At 54.0% G+C, this 17,055-nt stretch overlaps 7 protein-coding genes across 7 annotated transcripts; 4 read left to right on the plus strand and 3 right to left on the minus strand.

Annotated features, from left to right (window-relative positions):
- Positions 1 to 219: 219 nt before the first annotated feature.
- On the plus strand, positions 220 to 1,591 carry PG997_003503 (tmem1 family protein; the record flags this gene model as incomplete). The annotated part of the gene is made up of 4 exons (XM_066807818.1): positions 220 to 253; positions 315 to 463; positions 523 to 873; positions 962 to 1,591. 4 exons carry the CDS (start codon positions 220 to 222, stop codon positions 1,589 to 1,591), a joined length of 1,164 nt encoding a protein of 387 aa, XP_066671436.1.
- Positions 1,592 to 2,098: 507 nt separating this feature from the next.
- On the plus strand, positions 2,099 to 6,357 carry PG997_003504 (uncharacterized protein; the record flags this gene model as incomplete). Its single annotated transcript, XM_066807819.1, has 6 exons — positions 2,099 to 3,220; positions 3,274 to 4,272; positions 4,356 to 4,980; positions 5,459 to 5,596; positions 5,828 to 6,291; positions 6,343 to 6,357. The coding sequence occupies 6 exons, from the start codon at positions 2,099 to 2,101 to the stop codon at positions 6,355 to 6,357; spliced, it is 3,363 nt and encodes a 1,120-aa protein (XP_066671437.1).
- A 1,428-nt stretch (positions 6,358 to 7,785) lies between these two features.
- Positions 7,786 to 8,805, plus strand: PG997_003505 (uncharacterized protein; the record flags this gene model as incomplete). Its single annotated transcript, XM_066807820.1, has 1 exon — positions 7,786 to 8,805. One exon carries the CDS (start codon positions 7,786 to 7,788, stop codon positions 8,803 to 8,805), a length of 1,020 nt encoding a protein of 339 aa, XP_066671438.1.
- Positions 8,806 to 9,015: 210 nt separating this feature from the next.
- Positions 9,016 to 11,323, minus strand: PG997_003506 (uncharacterized protein; the record flags this gene model as incomplete). Its single annotated transcript, XM_066807821.1, has 5 exons — positions 9,016 to 9,393; positions 9,436 to 9,675; positions 10,508 to 10,772; positions 10,829 to 11,112; positions 11,261 to 11,323. 5 exons carry the CDS (start codon positions 11,321 to 11,323, stop codon positions 9,016 to 9,018), a joined length of 1,230 nt encoding a protein of 409 aa, XP_066671439.1.
- Positions 11,324 to 12,515: 1,192 nt separating this feature from the next.
- Positions 12,516 to 13,067, minus strand: PG997_003507 (uncharacterized protein; the record flags this gene model as incomplete). The annotated part of the gene is made up of 1 exon (XM_066807822.1): positions 12,516 to 13,067. The coding sequence occupies one exon, from the start codon at positions 13,065 to 13,067 to the stop codon at positions 12,516 to 12,518; it is 552 nt and encodes a 183-aa protein (XP_066671440.1).
- Positions 13,068 to 13,592: 525 nt separating this feature from the next.
- PG997_003508 (prenyltransferase and squalene oxidase) lies at positions 13,593 to 14,936 on the minus strand (the record flags this gene model as incomplete). The annotated part of the gene is made up of 1 exon (XM_066807823.1): positions 13,593 to 14,936. One exon carries the CDS (start codon positions 14,934 to 14,936, stop codon positions 13,593 to 13,595), a length of 1,344 nt encoding a protein of 447 aa, XP_066671441.1.
- Positions 14,937 to 15,920: 984 nt separating this feature from the next.
- On the plus strand, positions 15,921 to 16,603 carry PG997_003509 (uncharacterized protein; the record flags this gene model as incomplete). Its single annotated transcript, XM_066807824.1, has 2 exons — positions 15,921 to 16,041; positions 16,176 to 16,603. The coding sequence occupies 2 exons, from the start codon at positions 15,921 to 15,923 to the stop codon at positions 16,601 to 16,603; spliced, it is 549 nt and encodes a 182-aa protein (XP_066671442.1).
- Positions 16,604 to 17,055: the final 452 nt, after the last annotated feature.

Raw genomic sequence — 17,055 nt, forward strand, 5'->3', positions numbered from 1 at the left:
TGTCTAAGCTTTGGTACCTAACGAAGGTACCGGCCTAGCCACCGAGCACAGGGATCCATGAGATCAAAGGCCCGCCGCCCGACCCTTCATTCGAGCACGCAACGTAGCAAGACCGATTGATTTCCCGCTTGCCGCTACGAAGCTATCTACACGTCGTAGACCATTGCCTATCATCCAGTCTAATAATGAAGTCATGATCCATATGTAACGCTGTTCACCATGGAACAGCCCTATTCTACGTCCAAAGTAACCGGTATGCCCTCTGCATCACGTCCACGTCCAACCTGGCGCATCTATACTAAAGCACGCGACAGTCGAGTACTTTGACCCCCATGGCGTCTACAAGCTGCTGGCACCCGGCTTGATCCCCCGACTCCCACTACGCAACCTGCACTGGCAATCCCATGCCGGACCGCTTCGCTCCATCGATACTCTGCACGTCGAGCTTGCGCCCGAAGGCTCGGTCGACCCGCGTCCTCTCTTCTCCCCGACCCCTTTTTCCCGACCCGCTCGCGTTCGGAGAGCGCTGCTGCCCGCGACGATGGCTTCCAGACGCAGATTGGCAACGGAGGGGCTCTCCCGTCAATAGACGCCTCGCTCGAGAAGACGGCCGGCCACCGGACTAACAAGCCTGCTCGCCGACATCAGATTCCCGGGCTGCGACGAACCCCCTATCTCAAGGTCCTGATCGTACGCTGCGATGACAACGATGCCTACAAAAACAAAGTGCGCCAAGAAGTCCGGGAATGGATCAAGACGCATACACCCGGGACGAGCGCCAAGAAGACAAATACGGCCGAGAATCATGACGCCTTCGAATGGCTTGTCCTTCATGTCGTCATACCGAACACTGTGGCCGCAACTCAACCTCCTGTCACCGGAAAGGGCGAAGCGGGGAACGATCGAGAAGCCATCTGCGGTCTCTAAATGGAGGCCAGGCTCTAGCACTCTCTTGGAAAAGCTACGAAGCGACTTCAATTCGGGCAGCAAGGGTGCTGTCGACCACATTGCCCAGATTCGCATTGGAATCAACGATGTCCCCTACGACAGCTTGCCGCGTGTCGTGCCTGCCGTGCCGAGCGGATACAAGGAGACTGCCGAAGACAACGAGGCCGCCTGGGAAGATCTTATGGTGAAGATGCGAAGCCTGATTCTGTCGAGCTTCGATATGCGTGTCACTCAATATGAAGACGATATCAAGGAAAAAGACAATCAGCGGAGCTTGCCCGGCTGGAACTTTTGCACTTTCTTCATCCTTAAAGAAGGACTAGCTCGAGGATTTGAGAGCGTAGGCTTGGTCGAGGATGCTCTAGTTGGATATGATGAGTTGAGTGTCGGGCTTGACATGATTATCAAGGACCAAAGAACTGGGGGCAACCTAGGTACGACAGCTAGCGCGTTGCTGAGTTTTACCGACGAGCTCAAACAGAGTGCACTTAAAGCTCAAAAGATCATCGCTCAAGCCCAACAAGAGGATGACGAGGTTGTGGATATGCAATCCGCAGGGGCCAAAGCCGGCCACGGAGACGACACCTTCGACGAGATCCCCGATCAACGCATCCAAGAAGCCCTATCGCGATCTCATTCTTGAAAACAACGTGTCAGTGTTTGACTTTAGATGCTACATCTTTGCGCGACAGATTGCCCTTCTGCTGCGTCTCGGCAATGCGTGGTCTACGAGAGAGGAGCTGCTAGCGAAGCTCAAGGAGCAACAAGACTCGGTCATTCAAGGCGTGGCGCCGCGAGCACTGCCGCCCAAACACACCGAAAACGAAAGCGAAAACCTATCCATGCTGGCAGAGATATGCAGGCGGACGCTGGAGTTCATCCCCTCTGTATCGCAGGTTATGCGAAGCGACGTGTTAGCAGCTTTGACAAAAGAGACAAAAGACAGCATACCTGAAGAAGGTTCCCAGGAAGCGTCATCTATAGATACCGCGACAACGGAAGTAATCGATAATCTTGTCGCCTCATATGCCTTCTCTATTGCACAGCAGGTGCTTGCGCAGACATCCACCAAGGCACTCCCAATTCCTCCCTCGACCTTGGCTACGCCTGACGGCCCTGAGCAAAGGCAACTATACCAGAATCAAAGACGATGATGCACCCAGCCCGGGAATCGTCTTTGAGGATAAGTACTAGTGGTGCTGCCGGAGGACGCCCGCCCCCGAGCCCGGCCTTTTTCCCTGGGCCAGGAGCAGGCAAGGCCCAGACGGACCACGAAACAGCGAAACACAACGCCTTCTTGAAAGTAGGGCTGGAAGAGCTGGCTGCTAGGAGAGCCGAACTTCATATCCTGTCTCGAAACATCTTGGAGGAGTGTGGAAAGAAGAGAGCATGGAGTGATGGCTGGGCATATGTGCCTGTCGTCGGACAGTCTTCGCTAGTAGACATGGTCGAAATTAATCTTGATGATGATTCGCCATCTGTACCAGAAGATCAGAAAGCCGCGACAGAAGCAGTGATATCGCTTGCCGGTATCGAGAGCAAGCTTTTGCGGGCGGCTTTGGATAACAGTGACGATTTCTACCGGCTTTATGAGTCTCTAACGGACAAGGCGTTGCGGCATTACACCGTGTCCAACCACACACACTCGGTTCAGGCCAGTATGGCCGATCTGGCTGTGCTGAAGTACCACATGGGCGAGTATGCAGCGGCGGCGGCGTTCTTCTATAGGACCACTCCCTTCTTTGGAGAGAGCGGTTGGAGTCTTCTCGAGTTGTCAATGCTCGTGATGTACTCGGATTGCCTGAAGCAGTTGCAGAGGAAAGACGAGTATGTCAAAGTCGTGTTGAAGCTTCTGTCCAAAGCAGCTTCAGCTGAGAAAGAGAGGAAGCGCCAACGGTCCGTATTCCGAATTGGAAAGAAGGGAAGAAAAGAAGAAGAGAAAACGGCGAACTACCCCGACAATGATGCCATCAAGGGTTTTGTTAGTCAGCTTCTAACCGAAACGAAAGGCATAACCAACGAGGCCCGCGTACCGCTTGCGAACTTCTTCTATGACATTGAGATTGATTCAACACCTGAGTATCACGATGGCCGAGACAGCTTCTCTGTCCTCCTCAAAGCTACTAGTCTGCTAGTAGATGAGATGCCGATCGACAAGGCCAAGATGCGAATGATTGGCCATGTGGGCGGCACACAGAGGGAGATCTGGCTGGAGCTGGCTGACCCTGTCGTTATCAAACCAGGGCGGAACAAGCTCAAGCTTGATAGCAAGGTAAGCTTTACATATCGCACTGAGCAGAGACAGTATCACTTATTAGGTATCAGGTCGTGATTCCTGGCACATACGAAGTTGATAAGGTCGACTTCATCGCCAGCAAACTATGCCTTCACTACGAGCGAGACATCAGCCAGCCCCTGACGAGCGGTGGCTTTTTGAGATCACCTAAGATCACAATTTACCATCGGTCTAATACACTCGATGCACGCCTTTCCGCAGCCAGCACCGTACAGCTGGATCGCAATAACAGAGTTGATGTCGAGTTTGATTCGGGCTGGAACGAGCTTATCAAAGCCGAAGTTCGCGTCAAAGCTGCAACGAGTGGTCTGCGCCTTCTGACTGCCGAGGGAAAATGCATACAAAGGACGGACGATACGGAGTACAAGTTCGCCCAGAAACCCGAGGCCGGGTTATTCAAGTTTGATGCGCTACCGAAACATGCCTCATTCAAGATCCGGTTTCCGTTTACTGTGGAACAAGAGGTTATGAACGTGTCCGTCAGGATCGAGGTCACTTACACCACCGAGCACGGGACCTACCTGTTTTCAGTAACACCTAGTATTCCCATCTCATTGGCTCTGGGCGTCAACGTTCAAGACGTTTTCAAGCACAAAGCCCTATTCTCTCGCTTCACAGTGTCGACCGCCAGCCACAGCCCGTTGAGGCTGTTCAAGAGCGAGCTCGTCAATTCCGATATCTTCGAGTCCCACTTCGGGTTGCCGCTGGACGAAGCAGTAATGGTTTTCCCAAAACAACCCGCCAGTCTACTCTACAAGGTAACCCGGAAGACGGGCGTAAAAATAACGAACAAGACGGCAAAGACACTGTACTTGAAGCTTGAGTACAGCGTCATCCACGACGAGATCGTCAATGTTGTAAGGGAGTCGATCACCAGATCCCTGGCGAATTCTCCTTCAGAGCCTTACAGTCTCCTTCTTTGCGACACTGTCACGCCACGTGTGCGAAATGCACTGGACGCTCAGACTCTAGAGCGGGCTACACTCACTGGGTCTATTCCCACAGACTTCCTCCGTGACATCAATTGGGTAAGATCCTTTACGGGCTTAGGAAAAGACCCCGAGGGGAAGGATCTCTCGGGACTCTGGCGAGGTGCCTCAACGAGTGGCAGTCGGCACACCCTTCACTGGCTCTTCCCCAAGAAATCCCGGCAGAACATCGATCGATTCTGATTCCCGTGGATATTCCGCCGGTCACAATTGTGCATACGGCAGACATTACCCTGCAGCCGAACGATACCGCACCAGAGCTCCGCCAAGGACCAAGGTCAGAGATTGCGGCTGTCGTGACCAACCAGCTGGTCCCGGCTACCCTACATCTGAAGTGGACACGAATCTGGGACATTGCTACTCCAATGACGAACATGTCAGATATGGAATTCAGCTACGAGGTCTTGGCACCAGGCGATGCTTGGCTCGTTGGCGGCCGTCGCAAGGGACATTTCGTCATCCCGGCGCCCACTAATGAGGACGAGCTCAGCAGTGCAGATTCCACCGAAGCAGATATCCCATTGCTCCTGATCCCGCAACGTGAGGGATGGCTACCATACCCCACGATCGACATCAGGGAGGTCAAGTCGGTGCCAGGTGAAGCGGGCGGTAGCGGTGCTCTTACACCGGTAGACGGCCCAGGCGGAGAGCCTTGCGAGATCGATCTCAGGAATCTTGGTGAGACGGTCAGGGTCATCGCCGACCGGGAAAGGGTTACTCTGAGTCTCGATGCCAGTGGCCCCGGTGGTGGCCCGCTGGTGCTCGAGACGATGCGGAGGGGCTTGGCAGAGCGAGTAGTGGCTTAAGACGAAAATATCATCAACGGAGACAGGCTTGCAGGATAGAAGAAGCATAGCTGTGGTTGACATAGCTATAAGCAAGACAATAATGAAAATGACACCCGCTTTTCCTGTTCTTCTATCATACGCCATTCAAGCCAAGGGAGGACGCCGTCGCTAACATTGAAGAGAAAAGAAAAGTAAGAAATAAAACACAAAAGGTAAAAATGAGAGATCCCTTCAGCCAGACTTCAACATGTTACCGAGGGTGGTCAGTTTACCATTGTTTTCAAACAGAGAAACGCCGGGGCCTGTGTAGCCGTTTGCCTTACTCCGCCGGGTGGCACCAAACCTATTCGAATGTCGCGTCAGCATAATCTCCTGGTGGTAGCAGTTGCTATTATAACTATGGGGGATCAACTCACCAAGCATACGCCTCGACGTAGGGCTTGCCGCTGAACACGGTGCGGGCTGTCTCGAGCAGCTTCTGGTTGTCGGCGTCGGTGCCCCTGCCCTGCTGGCCGGCCTCGGGGTCGCCGAGCTCGGTGAACCAGAACTTGAGGCGGTCGCCGCCGCCGAAGGAGGTCTGCTGCTGGTAGAAGCCGTGCAGCTTGTCGGTCCAGTCCTCGAGGCCGGCGGCGGGGCCGTACCAGTGCACCGAGACGAAGTCGGCGGGGCAGTCGGCGCCGCCGTTTAGTTGCTTGCAGGCTGTCAGGAACTGGCCTAGCCAGTCGAGGCCCGGCTGGCCGGCTGAGACGACGGGGTGGCTGATTTGCCAGCCTTCTTTTTGGAGGGGCATGATGACGTGCTTGTAGTACTTGGCCACGACGTCGGGCGCCATCCAGGTGCCGCCGTCGGCGACCTGGATGTTGGGCTCGTTGAAGCAGAGCAGCCGCTTCGAGCCGCTCTTCGGCAGGCTGCGGAGCTTCTTGGCCGGGTCGGTCGCCAGGACCGGCTTGTCGAGTCTTTCTGCTCCAGGTCGTGCGGGCCGATCTGGGGCAGGAACTCGGCGTGCGGGTTCGCGGCCTGGATCACGGGGGCTCTCTTTGAGGTCCCAGGTGTAGTACCAGCTCACGCGCGTTTGGCCGCTCACGAGGTCCCGGAGATCCTGGAGGTCCTTGTCGGAGACGGCGAGGCCGACTTTGGGGCCGGCGTTGCTTGTGGGGGCGGCTTGGGACAGGACGCTGAGAAGGGGGAGGGTTATGATGCTGAGGATGGCATGCATGGTGGTGGGATGTGTCTATGTGATGCTGCTGGACTTTGGAGTGTATATGGAGACGTGAGGGTATACAACAACCGTGGCTGGCCAACCAGCTGCTATATATTCCAGAGTAAGGGTATGTAAATCACTGGGCTGAGTATGAAGACCGATAGCAGGGGAAAGGAAACGCGGGTCTCGAATCGGGCCTGGGGACGAGGATTATATAGACAAATCTGGTTTGCGATGAAGCGGCTAGGATCAATGATAGTGGTTTCCTCGCCTGCTCTTTGCCTGTCTCTATTTCATCATCATTGGCACCACAAGCACGGGGTTAGCCTAGTCATCTTTACCCCGTACGACAAAGGAGACCACTACGTCAGGTGTGAGATGTTGGACCATAACATAGTGAGCCTCGGAGGCACTCAATCTCCAACATGGGGCCAGCTCCAGGCGTTCTAAGTGTTACGCCAAGGGCCACGAGAAATGTGCAGATACAGGTTGGCCCCAAGGAGGGTTGGACTTGGAAACCTCGATGCCGATCCCTAAGTTCTTGAATCCAAATATAAACCCAGAGCCTCTAATATGGGCAGCAAGTCCAGTACCGCAGCCGCGGTCTCACTTGTAGCATGGAGAGACAAAGGCGTTCTTCCGACATGTCGTTCCGTCCTGTAAGTGATCAGCGCTGCTCGAGTTCTGTAGTGAATGACAATGGGAGCTAGCTGCGGGAGAAGCAAACGCTGATCAGCAGACCAGGAGGGTCTTGTTTCAGGGACTGGATCAGGCTCATCTGCTCCGATTGTTGCATTCCAAAAGGGCTTAGCATCAGGGGGGCCATATGATCCTCCAGGAACCACAATGGCGTTGTGATTGATAACTCGTGGTCTTTGTCTATGTCCGTGGGCGGTTGGCGGCAAGACAGACAGACACGCGCGGGTAAGGATTGCAACCCCTGTAGCCCAAGACCTAAATTTAGAAGGAAGTAGCGTCATTGGGCTTACTGCTGGCCAACTGCACTTTTGCTTCCCTTCCTCCAGTCTAGTACTGTTCCTGAATTGCACGTTAGTCCAAGGATGCGATTACGTACATTATAGGTGAAACAGGAAACGCCTTTTGGCGTACCGAAATGCGTGCGCTTGGCAAGTGTTACAGTAATTTGTGACCAATTCTGCGTCTGCTCCAGCCGAGATCGGTTTGGGGGCCGCTGCAAGCTGAACGTATAACCCAGGTACAGCGAGCACCAACAAACCATTCCTCATAGTCTCATGACCAGCTGCGTGGTATCACCAGTTGCTGTCTAGGTAGGACTCTAGGAAACTACAATCCACTCGAGCCATTATGGCAGCAAGGCTCACCAAAATATCGCTGTTGGGAATCTCACTACCCAGTATTAGCGAGTCGTAGGTTGAAACCCAAGATGCAATTCGGAGGATCCTTCAACCAACCGGTCCAAGGAGTTGCACAGGTGGTGGCGGGGTTGGGGCTAGCAAGCCACGAGGCAGCAGGCAATCTGCAACAATGTTACAATGGCCCCAATGACTCTGCCTCAACTACGTTCTTGGCCCATCGCCCTTCATGACAACGTCTCTTGGTGCGACATCCATGCCTACCCCGGCGCCTCATACTAATGTCAGGATTCGGGGCCAGCGCAAACGCTTGGTCGCACAGGCACTGTTGAAGTATCACCAGAAACGTCTAAGGCCACCGGGCAAAACGGGATTGTCTTCCGCTCCGGTTCGGGTAGTATGCATCTCCGACACGCACAACAAGCAGCCTTCATTGCCGCCAGGTGATATACTCATCCATGCGGGAGACTTGACGGAATCGGGATCTTTTGATGAGATGCAGGCCGGCCTATGGTGGCTCAACTCCCAGCCTTATAAGTACAAGATCTATGTTGCTGGGAACCATGATGTCTTGTTGGACGAGGACTTTCTCTCCAAATACCCTGAAAGGCGTTACGGCCAGACCAAAACCAAAGCAGACCTTGACTGGGGAGATATAATCTACTTACAGGACTCGAGCGTCACTCTCAGTGTAGCCACCAAAGAAGCAGGCGACCAAGGCATTGCTCCTTCCAGCGGCAATAAGGAAAGGAAACTCACTGTTTTCGGTAGCCCATGGACCCCTCAGCATGGCATCTCGGCCTTTCAATATCGTCTTGACGCTGTCGATCACTGGGAGGAGAGGATGGCTCTCATGGAACAGCCTCCGGATATTCTTGTTACACATGCTCCGCCGCGCAATTACCTCGACCAGCGGGATTTTCACCTAGCGGGATGTCCCTATTTGGCTGAAACGGTACACCGATTGCGGCCCCGCCTGATGGTGTTCGGCCACATCCATGTGGCTTACGGTCGCGAGGACATCATTCTAGATGGCGTGCAACGAGCATACGGCAAAGTCATGACGGGATGGGCTGGCTGGGGTATGCTGGCTTGGATGGCCATCTCCGTGGCTTGCTGCAGAATCGCCTCCTATCTAAGCAAATTTCTGCCCCGGAGAGAGCAGAAGATTACCACCTTCGTCAACGCCGCCGTAGTAGCGGGTCAACAGAACGAACTGCGCAACCCGCCGATCGTGGTAGATATTTGAGTACCAGCATTGCCATTGCGTCCAAGAATGTCGTATGGAAACTCGGTCAAACTTCCCAACTACGAGAAATAATAAAGTTTTCTTGGACGTTGTATACCAAAACCAATTTACGTCATCGGATACCAATTCCCACGCCAATCATTCAACGCGATCGAATTACCGCCTCGGAGACACCCCCTTTTCCTTACCTCCAGACAGAAAGTCATATCACTACAGAAGCGATATGCCCGTCCATTGCTGAACCCTCATTATCGCCCAAAGGGGAAATGATATCTTCTGATACGTCCGCCGCATCTCGAGCTCCACGATATACCACTCCCCATCAATAAGGCGGTAGCGCTCATCATAGAAACCGCCGCCGCGGATCTCGGCGAGCCCCCAGGGAAGCTGCGGGAACAGGAGCTGGTCCTCGAAGCCGAAACGGGCGTGCACCTCGTCGTCTGACACCTGCTCGAAGTGGCCGATGCCGATGTTATGCAGCGTCTGCAGCGGCGCGAAGAAGGGCTGGAAGAAGCTGATCCACGGCTTGGGACCCTCGAAGACCAAGGGGGTCCTTGGGCCCCAGCCGGATGGGCGCGCCCTCATGGTCTAGGTAACGCAGTGAGAGCTGCTCCTGGCCTGGGGGTACACGTCGCCGTCGTAGCGGTGCCATTGCTTCGTGTCGGCGTAGTATCCGTACCGCGCCTTCTTGCGGGTGATGGCGTCGATCACCTCGGGCTTGGGAAGGGGGCCATGAGGGTCGTGTGCGTATGTTGAAGCGTTCGGGTTTAATACACCCTGGTAGAATATCAGCAAGATCTCCTTGCTTGAGTTCTCGGGTATTGAGTCCTGTAGAATACCGTGAATCTCTGAGACCGTCGTCGTAGACAGCTGCTACAGAGGTGTGAAAGGCAATGGGGAATTCCAAAATAAGCGAGCTTCGAGCGAGAGCCGACTGCAGGATGCTCGGCTGTAGACTTATATGCGTCGTGCTTTCCCACTTTTGCCCCTCAGGATCGGAGTAGCCAAGCCGGGGAAAGTCCTCCACATAGTGTGACTGAAGCGTGGGATCGTCCGATAGGGGTGTGTAACTGTGCCCCACAGCATACGTAGCAACGGTAGGTGTCAGAGAAGTCGTGAGATACTCGATCGAACTACCATATTATGGTAAATGGTTCCTATTACGATCTTCTTTTTACTATTTCCATATCGATTACGGTTTCACAGCTTCTCTATCGGCTTTTCGTTAAGCTCTTAGACCGTTGATACTGGAGTGTCGGCGATGGAGAAAAACAACGTCACCGAAGATGGCAAGTGGGCGAATGGATGCACAAATAGGCGTCTCGTGGAATCATGGGTGCCAGTGTTGTATCACGGGAGAATCTGGTTCGCTTGGCATGTGAAACTAGCCGCGTCCTTCATTATAGTCAGCTGTATTCATTTTCCTATATCATTCTTATAAGGGGGTGTCGACACACGGCGACTCATCCTAGAAACCCTCCTCCTTTGTATCACCACTATTCCTGGATGTTGTATCCTACTTCCCAGGCGCCGGGTAGCTTGATGCCCTCTCACCAACGGTAGCAATCTCTGCGCATCAAGACCCAGCCGGCGTTTTCCACCGCTTCCTCCAGTCGGCGTTCGGGCTCCCAGTAGATGTCCCGACTCTCCCGAAAAAGATCCCAGACATCGAAATGATAGCGTGGTTCCCCCAAACCGTGACCTTCTTCAGGGACGGGATGGTCCGGAGGTACGAGTCGAGCACCTGGACGGCGTCCAAGACGTGCTCGACCCCGCCCGCGGCGGCCAGGTTGGTACCGCGCAGCCCGAGGTCGTCGAACTCGATCTCCTGGATGTGCGGGCAGTGCTGGACCAGCAGCGCGAGGAGGCCGAAGCTGCCGCCCTTGTCGGCGCCGCCGTCGGGGTAGGGGTGGTACTCGTTCCACTCGGGCCAGGGGAGCCAGGCGCGTCGGAGGAAGCTCAGGTTCCTGGCGCCGATGTTCGGGAGAATGGTATCGGTGATGTCCAGGGGTGGCTGACATACAGGGTGCTCTCGCTGTAGAGGAAGCCGACGGCTTCGTTGTAGACGCGCTTGCTGGTTCGGAGGATCTGGACGCTGAGGGGCATATCGTCGTACTCTGGCTCTTCGGGCCAGCTCTCTTCTTGGTCATCGGACGGAAGCTCTTCGTTTTCTTCTTGCTGTTCGAGCGACGTCTCTTGCTGCTTGGATAAGCTCTCTTTTTGCTGTTCGGTCGAGGTCTCTTCAGACATTCCAACGGAGCGAGACCAGCCAGGGTGGTTGTACGGGGTGATGAGCACCTCTTTGTACTGTGAGAGAAAAACGAGGTCAGTCAGGGCTCGGGAGGTGGAATAAACGCATTGCCGGGGAGGGCATGGTGCCTTCTTAAATGGAAAACAGGATATCCTGTCATTCAAACAGGCTTCTGTCAATCATTGTCCATGGGGAATTACTTACGATCTTGTTTCTGACCTCGGGAGGGAGGTCGAACCAGCCCAGTGGTTTCTTGGCCTCTGCCATCGCCGAAAGGGGGTGGATTGTTCGACAAGTGAGCTTCGATTTGTCTGCAAAGGGGAGCAATGCAGCAATGATAAGTCAAATGATGTGCAAGTCGGTAAAATTATCTGCAATATTGCCGGAAAGAGTAGAAGGGTACAGAGGTGAATTGAGGTTTGCGCCGTCGGTCGTGGCCTGGTTGACGGAGAGCGCAGAGCAAAGTCGGATAAGCATTCAATTGCAGTTGTATAGTCGGCGAGTATCAAGAACAATTGTATAGTCGGCGACTATCAAGAGGGTGCCGATTTCATTGTCCAGTTTATAACAATCTGACATTACATCCATCTCCGTTTAAGTTTCGCAGGACCGTGGTGCTCTACCAGTATTAGACGAGTAACTACACCTCTTGTTATGGCTCTGTATAAACTTTACCGTTCTGTTGGATGTGTCTTTGATCACGTCAAGTCATGGTGAATCACGGGCTAGATCATGGATGGGATAGCCGGCAAGGGACATTCGACGTTTGACATAACCGCCCATCCTGTAGTCATTCTCCAACTATCTGCGTGTATCAAAAGCTGGCATTCACCATTGTCGTAAACAACCTACAGAATCTCATCGATGATACCCTACCATTCTCGCTAGTCGCGCATCTGAGCCACATCGTGATGATGGTGCTGCTGGCACATGCATCTGGGAACGACAGCAATGTTATTTCACTGCGAAGCAGGCCAGTGGAAGTTGGACAGGTTGGACGTTGAGAGCACATGGATGTTTTCATAAGCTGGCATTAATTGATTAGCCATCCTTATAACACTACCTCAAGGGCTTGAAAGGGGTTTCTTTCGTCTGGCCATCTAAAGGCATTAACTAAGTATCCCGCAACATGAGTGCTCTTGGTAATATCAAATGTGATTTCCAACCAACTCAGCCAACGCTCATTCGGTATTGGCCATTCTCTGAAAACAAAAGGGGTGGCTCCGGCTCCGGCTCCGGCTCCGGCTAGTACATCTCCCAGACCCAATTCTTCTCCTCCATATACTCAGTATACAGATGCATCGCACTCAAAAGCTTGGCCAGGCCCGCTCCGAGTTGAGGTATGGGTTCGTACACCACTTCTTGGCCGTTCCAGAAAACCTTTTGGTACATACTCTTATAGATCCGATAGTCTATATGGGAAACCCGCACGACTGTTCTTTCCAGCGTAGGGATCCCCTCAAGGTGCCTGAACAAAATAGGCCAGTGTCGGGGGGGTGTAAGGGTTCCAGTTCGGCGCTCTGTCTTTGCGCCAGGGCTGCACGGTGATGATGGTGTCGAAGAGGAGCTCCCTCAGCCCTTGGCAGTGCTTCACGAGGATGAATATGGGGTGCTCTGGCCCGATGCGGTCAGAGGCGAAGTAGCTCGCCGCGTGTTCCGCCGGGAGGATAACATGAGTCATAAGCCTCGCGTTGGCCTTGTTGATGGTATCGAAGAAGCTCCGGAGGTATTCCGGGAGGCAGGGAAACGAAAAGGTGTTTGCCCCGTAGAGAATGCCGACTGCCTCTGCGTAGATGCGTTTGTTTGTACGAAGCAGCGAGACAGAGAGGCCTTTGTCACCTTTAGCCCCAACAAGTAGAGGGTAGAGACGGTTTCCGATGAGCCCAGTGCCGACAATCTCGAATGTGTCGGGACGAATGAATAAGTCTCGGTATATCATGTTCCTGACTTCGCCAGGCATGTCGAACCAGCCCAGGGCCTTCTTGACAACGTCCATCTTGGCGACGTCCATCTCGGGTGAGGGAAGTAGGCGAGTTTTGAAGAAAGCGATGAAAAGATGGCCGTGTTGGATGCAGAGTGTCTCAGTGAATTGTTTCTCGGTAGGAATGTCAATCTCATCTCACAAGGTCGAGTTCTCGGGGAGGGCTTATTATTCTAAGAACCTGGAAAACGAAGGCACAACGGAGATAGATGTGCCGGGTATGGTCTCCGTTGGATATAAAAACCTACCATCAACCCCCTTAACTCTAATCGATCTTCCACGAGGCTTCGGCCATGGTGTCCCGCTTATGATTGGCAACGCCTAGCCCTCATGGCGGAACGAAAAGTGCAGGACGTGAGGACAACCAAGTGGTCGCCATAGCTTAATACAGGTCCGAATCCATGTTTGCTTGTAAACCCAGCTTTTGTCGCATCTAACGAGGCGTCTCCGTTGGGAAAGTTTAACCAGTCCATGGACGCCCTGAGCAAGTTTCCGTGGATGTGACCTGGGAAGAACACACCGGCCCCTTAACATATATTTTTTCTTGTCTCTATTCTAAGCGTCTGTTGTATCATTTGTCGATGCTGGAGCCCAGAATTGCCTTGCCCTGTCTACCCTGGAGGCCGCCTCCTTTCCAATACAGAGTCGCACATCGAACTGGCCTAAACCCTCTTCAGTCTTGTCCCCAGCCATCGTAGCGAGCGCTGCCAGTCCCAGATACGAGTGGAACAGGTCTGGCGGGGACCCTGCATCCTTCCCGAAGCCACCGTAGGCATTTTGCGTCTTCTGCAGCAGGAATTCACGGCCAGATGCTCCGTCCAAACTTGCGGCTTCGGGTAGAGCATCGTTCAATACATGCAGGGCACCGGCTACCCACCAGGCGTAGCATGTATCTGCAACCTTGTTCGGTCGGCCATTGAACCCGCCCAGTACCGGGCCCGTGACATTCAACGATGCCATTTCCGAGGTCGGCACCGTAATGATGTTGCCTTGCTCCTCCCCCACTTCTTCTTCGCTATCACTTTCATCGCTGTCCGTGAAAACAAACTGTCGAGATACGAGCCAGCGCACCATCGCGGCTATGTTGGGTATTCCGGCCTTCAGATAGCGATTTGGCTTGTCCGCATCTGCTGCTGTAAGGTCTAACATGGATAGCGCGGCAACGGCGCAGTAGGCATAGCCTGCCTGGCTCTCGCCCATGTGGCTCTCTGCAAATCCTCCGTCGTAAGCCTGGCTCTTTCTGATGTGCCGCACCATGCCATCGACATCAATGTCCAAGTCCTTTCCCACTTCGTTTCCGCGCAATACCCATCGTATTGTCGCGGCCATATAGCAGTATCGCATATCCCGACCCCCAGAGATGGAGCCGTCCGCATTGACGACCTCGCCGAAGCTGCCGTCCGGTCTTTGCAGTCGCTTGATCCATCGTAGCGTTCCTATCCTGGTCACGCCCCGAAACGCTGTTGGCACGCTGGTTTCTTCCTCATTGGCCAGCAGCCCCAAGGTGAGCAGCGCAAAGTATGTTCCGGGTAGGCTCACGTTCTCGGTGTCGTTCACCGCCGGGTAGGACACTGCTTCGTTCCAACCTCGCTTTACAGTATCGGGCTGGACATGGCCGGGGCTGCCGCAGAAGCCCCCATTCCGGTGTTGTTGCGCAAGGACCCAGTCGCGCAGTCGTTGCCGATCCGCGGCGGGTACCAGAGACTTGGGAGCTACGGATGCGCTGTCGTCATTGGCTGACGCTGAGGCGGAAGAAGGCGAAGAAAGAAGGTCGAGCCCGGCGAGGGTGAAGTAGCCTAGCAGCAGGCGGTTGCTGTCCATGGTCGTGTAGACGGATGGCAGGACTGTGGTGTAACAGCGCTGGAAATACTGCACGTGTCTTGCTTTCTGGAGCTCCATTTTGGGCAGGACGAGGTCGTACAACAAGAGGAGAAAGAGACGAGTTTCGCTCAGAGCATGACCGGGGGCAATCTAGACTTCAGCAGGTTCTGGTCCTGACACGACTTGGTTCGCGAATGTTTTTGTTGTTTCCTCAGGTTGCAGCAACCGATCGCTCGAAGTCAATTGTTTGCGAAACCCCCACCTTTTGGGCTCAGATGAACTTCAGCTCTTCGACAGCAGCCATTGCGTTGGACTTTCAGGGAAGGACCCCGCAGTACACAATATCATCTACACCAAGTACCTTCTTCACGTAGCTTTCCGTGCCAGGCCGGGGAGTATTAGATGGAAGTGGAATCATGATAGAAAGATAAATCAGGAAAAGATATGAAGTATTATTCCTGCTTGAATTCTGGCTAATTTTAGAACTTTGACACAACTGAAGGCGATAAAAATAGCTGCGTATGGTCAGGACAGGTATTGGAGGATGGGTACAAACAAGTAAGTATCATGGCCAAGCTTCAACTTGGAGGGACCATGCTAGAAGATTAACGGTTAGGCTTCTAGCTCTCCCGCTACCCGCGATAAACGATAAGCAAGGTTGAGCTGAAGCAACTCATCATAGCGCAACGATCAGCTAATGCAGGGCCCCCGAAAAATTGGAACAGCACCAACGCCCAAGCTGAGAGCCTGCAAGGGCTCGCGATGGACATACGTATCCATCAATATTTTTGAGACACGGCCAACCCAGCACTGCCCAGAAAGCAACAACCAGTCAATCCTTCCTGTCAACGCCATCCACGGACAGACATCCACGTATGCTCACACACCATCTATAAGCCCAATCTAGATTGCGCTGATCGATGAACCACGACTCTTCCCATCATCACTACCATCAACCATCTTCACCTCAGACGAAGACGGATGCACCCCCACGATCACTCTCACGACGATAGTTACCTGCCATAGTCTGCGCGTCCCGAGAACAACCCGGACACCGCAGCCATGCCGCTCATATCCGCCAAGACGATCCTGACCTCGCTGTCGCTCTTCCACGTCACCCTGGCCTTCTTCTTCTTCACCAACCCGGAGACCATCGCAGACCAAGCGCTGGTCTACATGCTGGGTGAAGCCATGGGCATGGTAAGCGCCCCCCTCAACTCCCTCTTCCTAGCCCGCCGATTCAGCCTGCCTGCCCCCTTTTTCCCTCGCGCAAGCAAGCCCGATCGCTAACCTGAACGTGCGTTTCACTCCATCTAGCCCATGACGACCAAATTCAACCTCCCCACCCCGTAACCTCCCTCCTGGCCATGATCCTTCTCCTCGTCGGCCTCTCCGACATCCTCTCGCTCTCCCTGCCCGAAGAGATCTGGCTCGTCCACCACTGGGGCGCCCAAGCGCCCCTGCGCTTCCTCTTCTTCGCCGTCGTCCTCGCGACGACCTGGTTCACCACGCCCACCGGCCCCCGGCGCCCCGGCGCGAGCGGCATCATGTCGCGGCCCGTCGCCGTGGCCGGCACGGGCAGCGGCGGCGGCTGGGACGGCCTGCGCAACCGCGTCGTCTTCACCTTGGCTTTCATGGAGATGCTCAGCTGGTTCTGGGTCTGGGTCACCCTGCGCGAGGAGGCCCGCGCGCTCCAGGTCAAGAAGCGGCGGCGCAACAGCTCCGGGGGCGACCGTCACCTGTAGAAGAAGAGAGAGACGGGGGTCACACCAAATCATAGAAGAAGAGAAAATCCAAGTCGCGGATGGTTGAGAAAGGGGGTGGGCTTAGTAAGATCTAGATCTGTAGCTAGAATTGAACATCATTTGCGGCTGGTACAAACGGAGAACAGTGGAATGGATTAGAGTGCATGACTTCGACCTGGGATACATCAAGAAAAGCGAGAGCACAGGGGCGGTATCTCAATTGCGCATATCAGAAAGTACCTATTGTCGGATGGGAGATATTCTTGGCTTGGGACGCAACACGAGCACGGCAGAAGGATGGAAATGCGTTGATGGGTTGTTGCTTTAGTGTGGCAAATTGATGATACCCCTTTTTGGTGGCGATAAATGGACGACATCTTGGATTTGGTCCTACTACGATCACGGTGTACTGGTATCTCATTAAGTCAACCATCTTGATTTGCATGGCTTTC

Source organism: Apiospora hydei (genome assembly GCF_038363865.1).
Source record: "Apiospora hydei strain CBS 114990 chromosome Unknown utg000004l_segment0_segment0, whole genome shotgun sequence".
Lineage (NCBI taxonomy): Eukaryota > Fungi > Ascomycota > Sordariomycetes > Amphisphaeriales > Apiosporaceae > Apiospora > Apiospora hydei.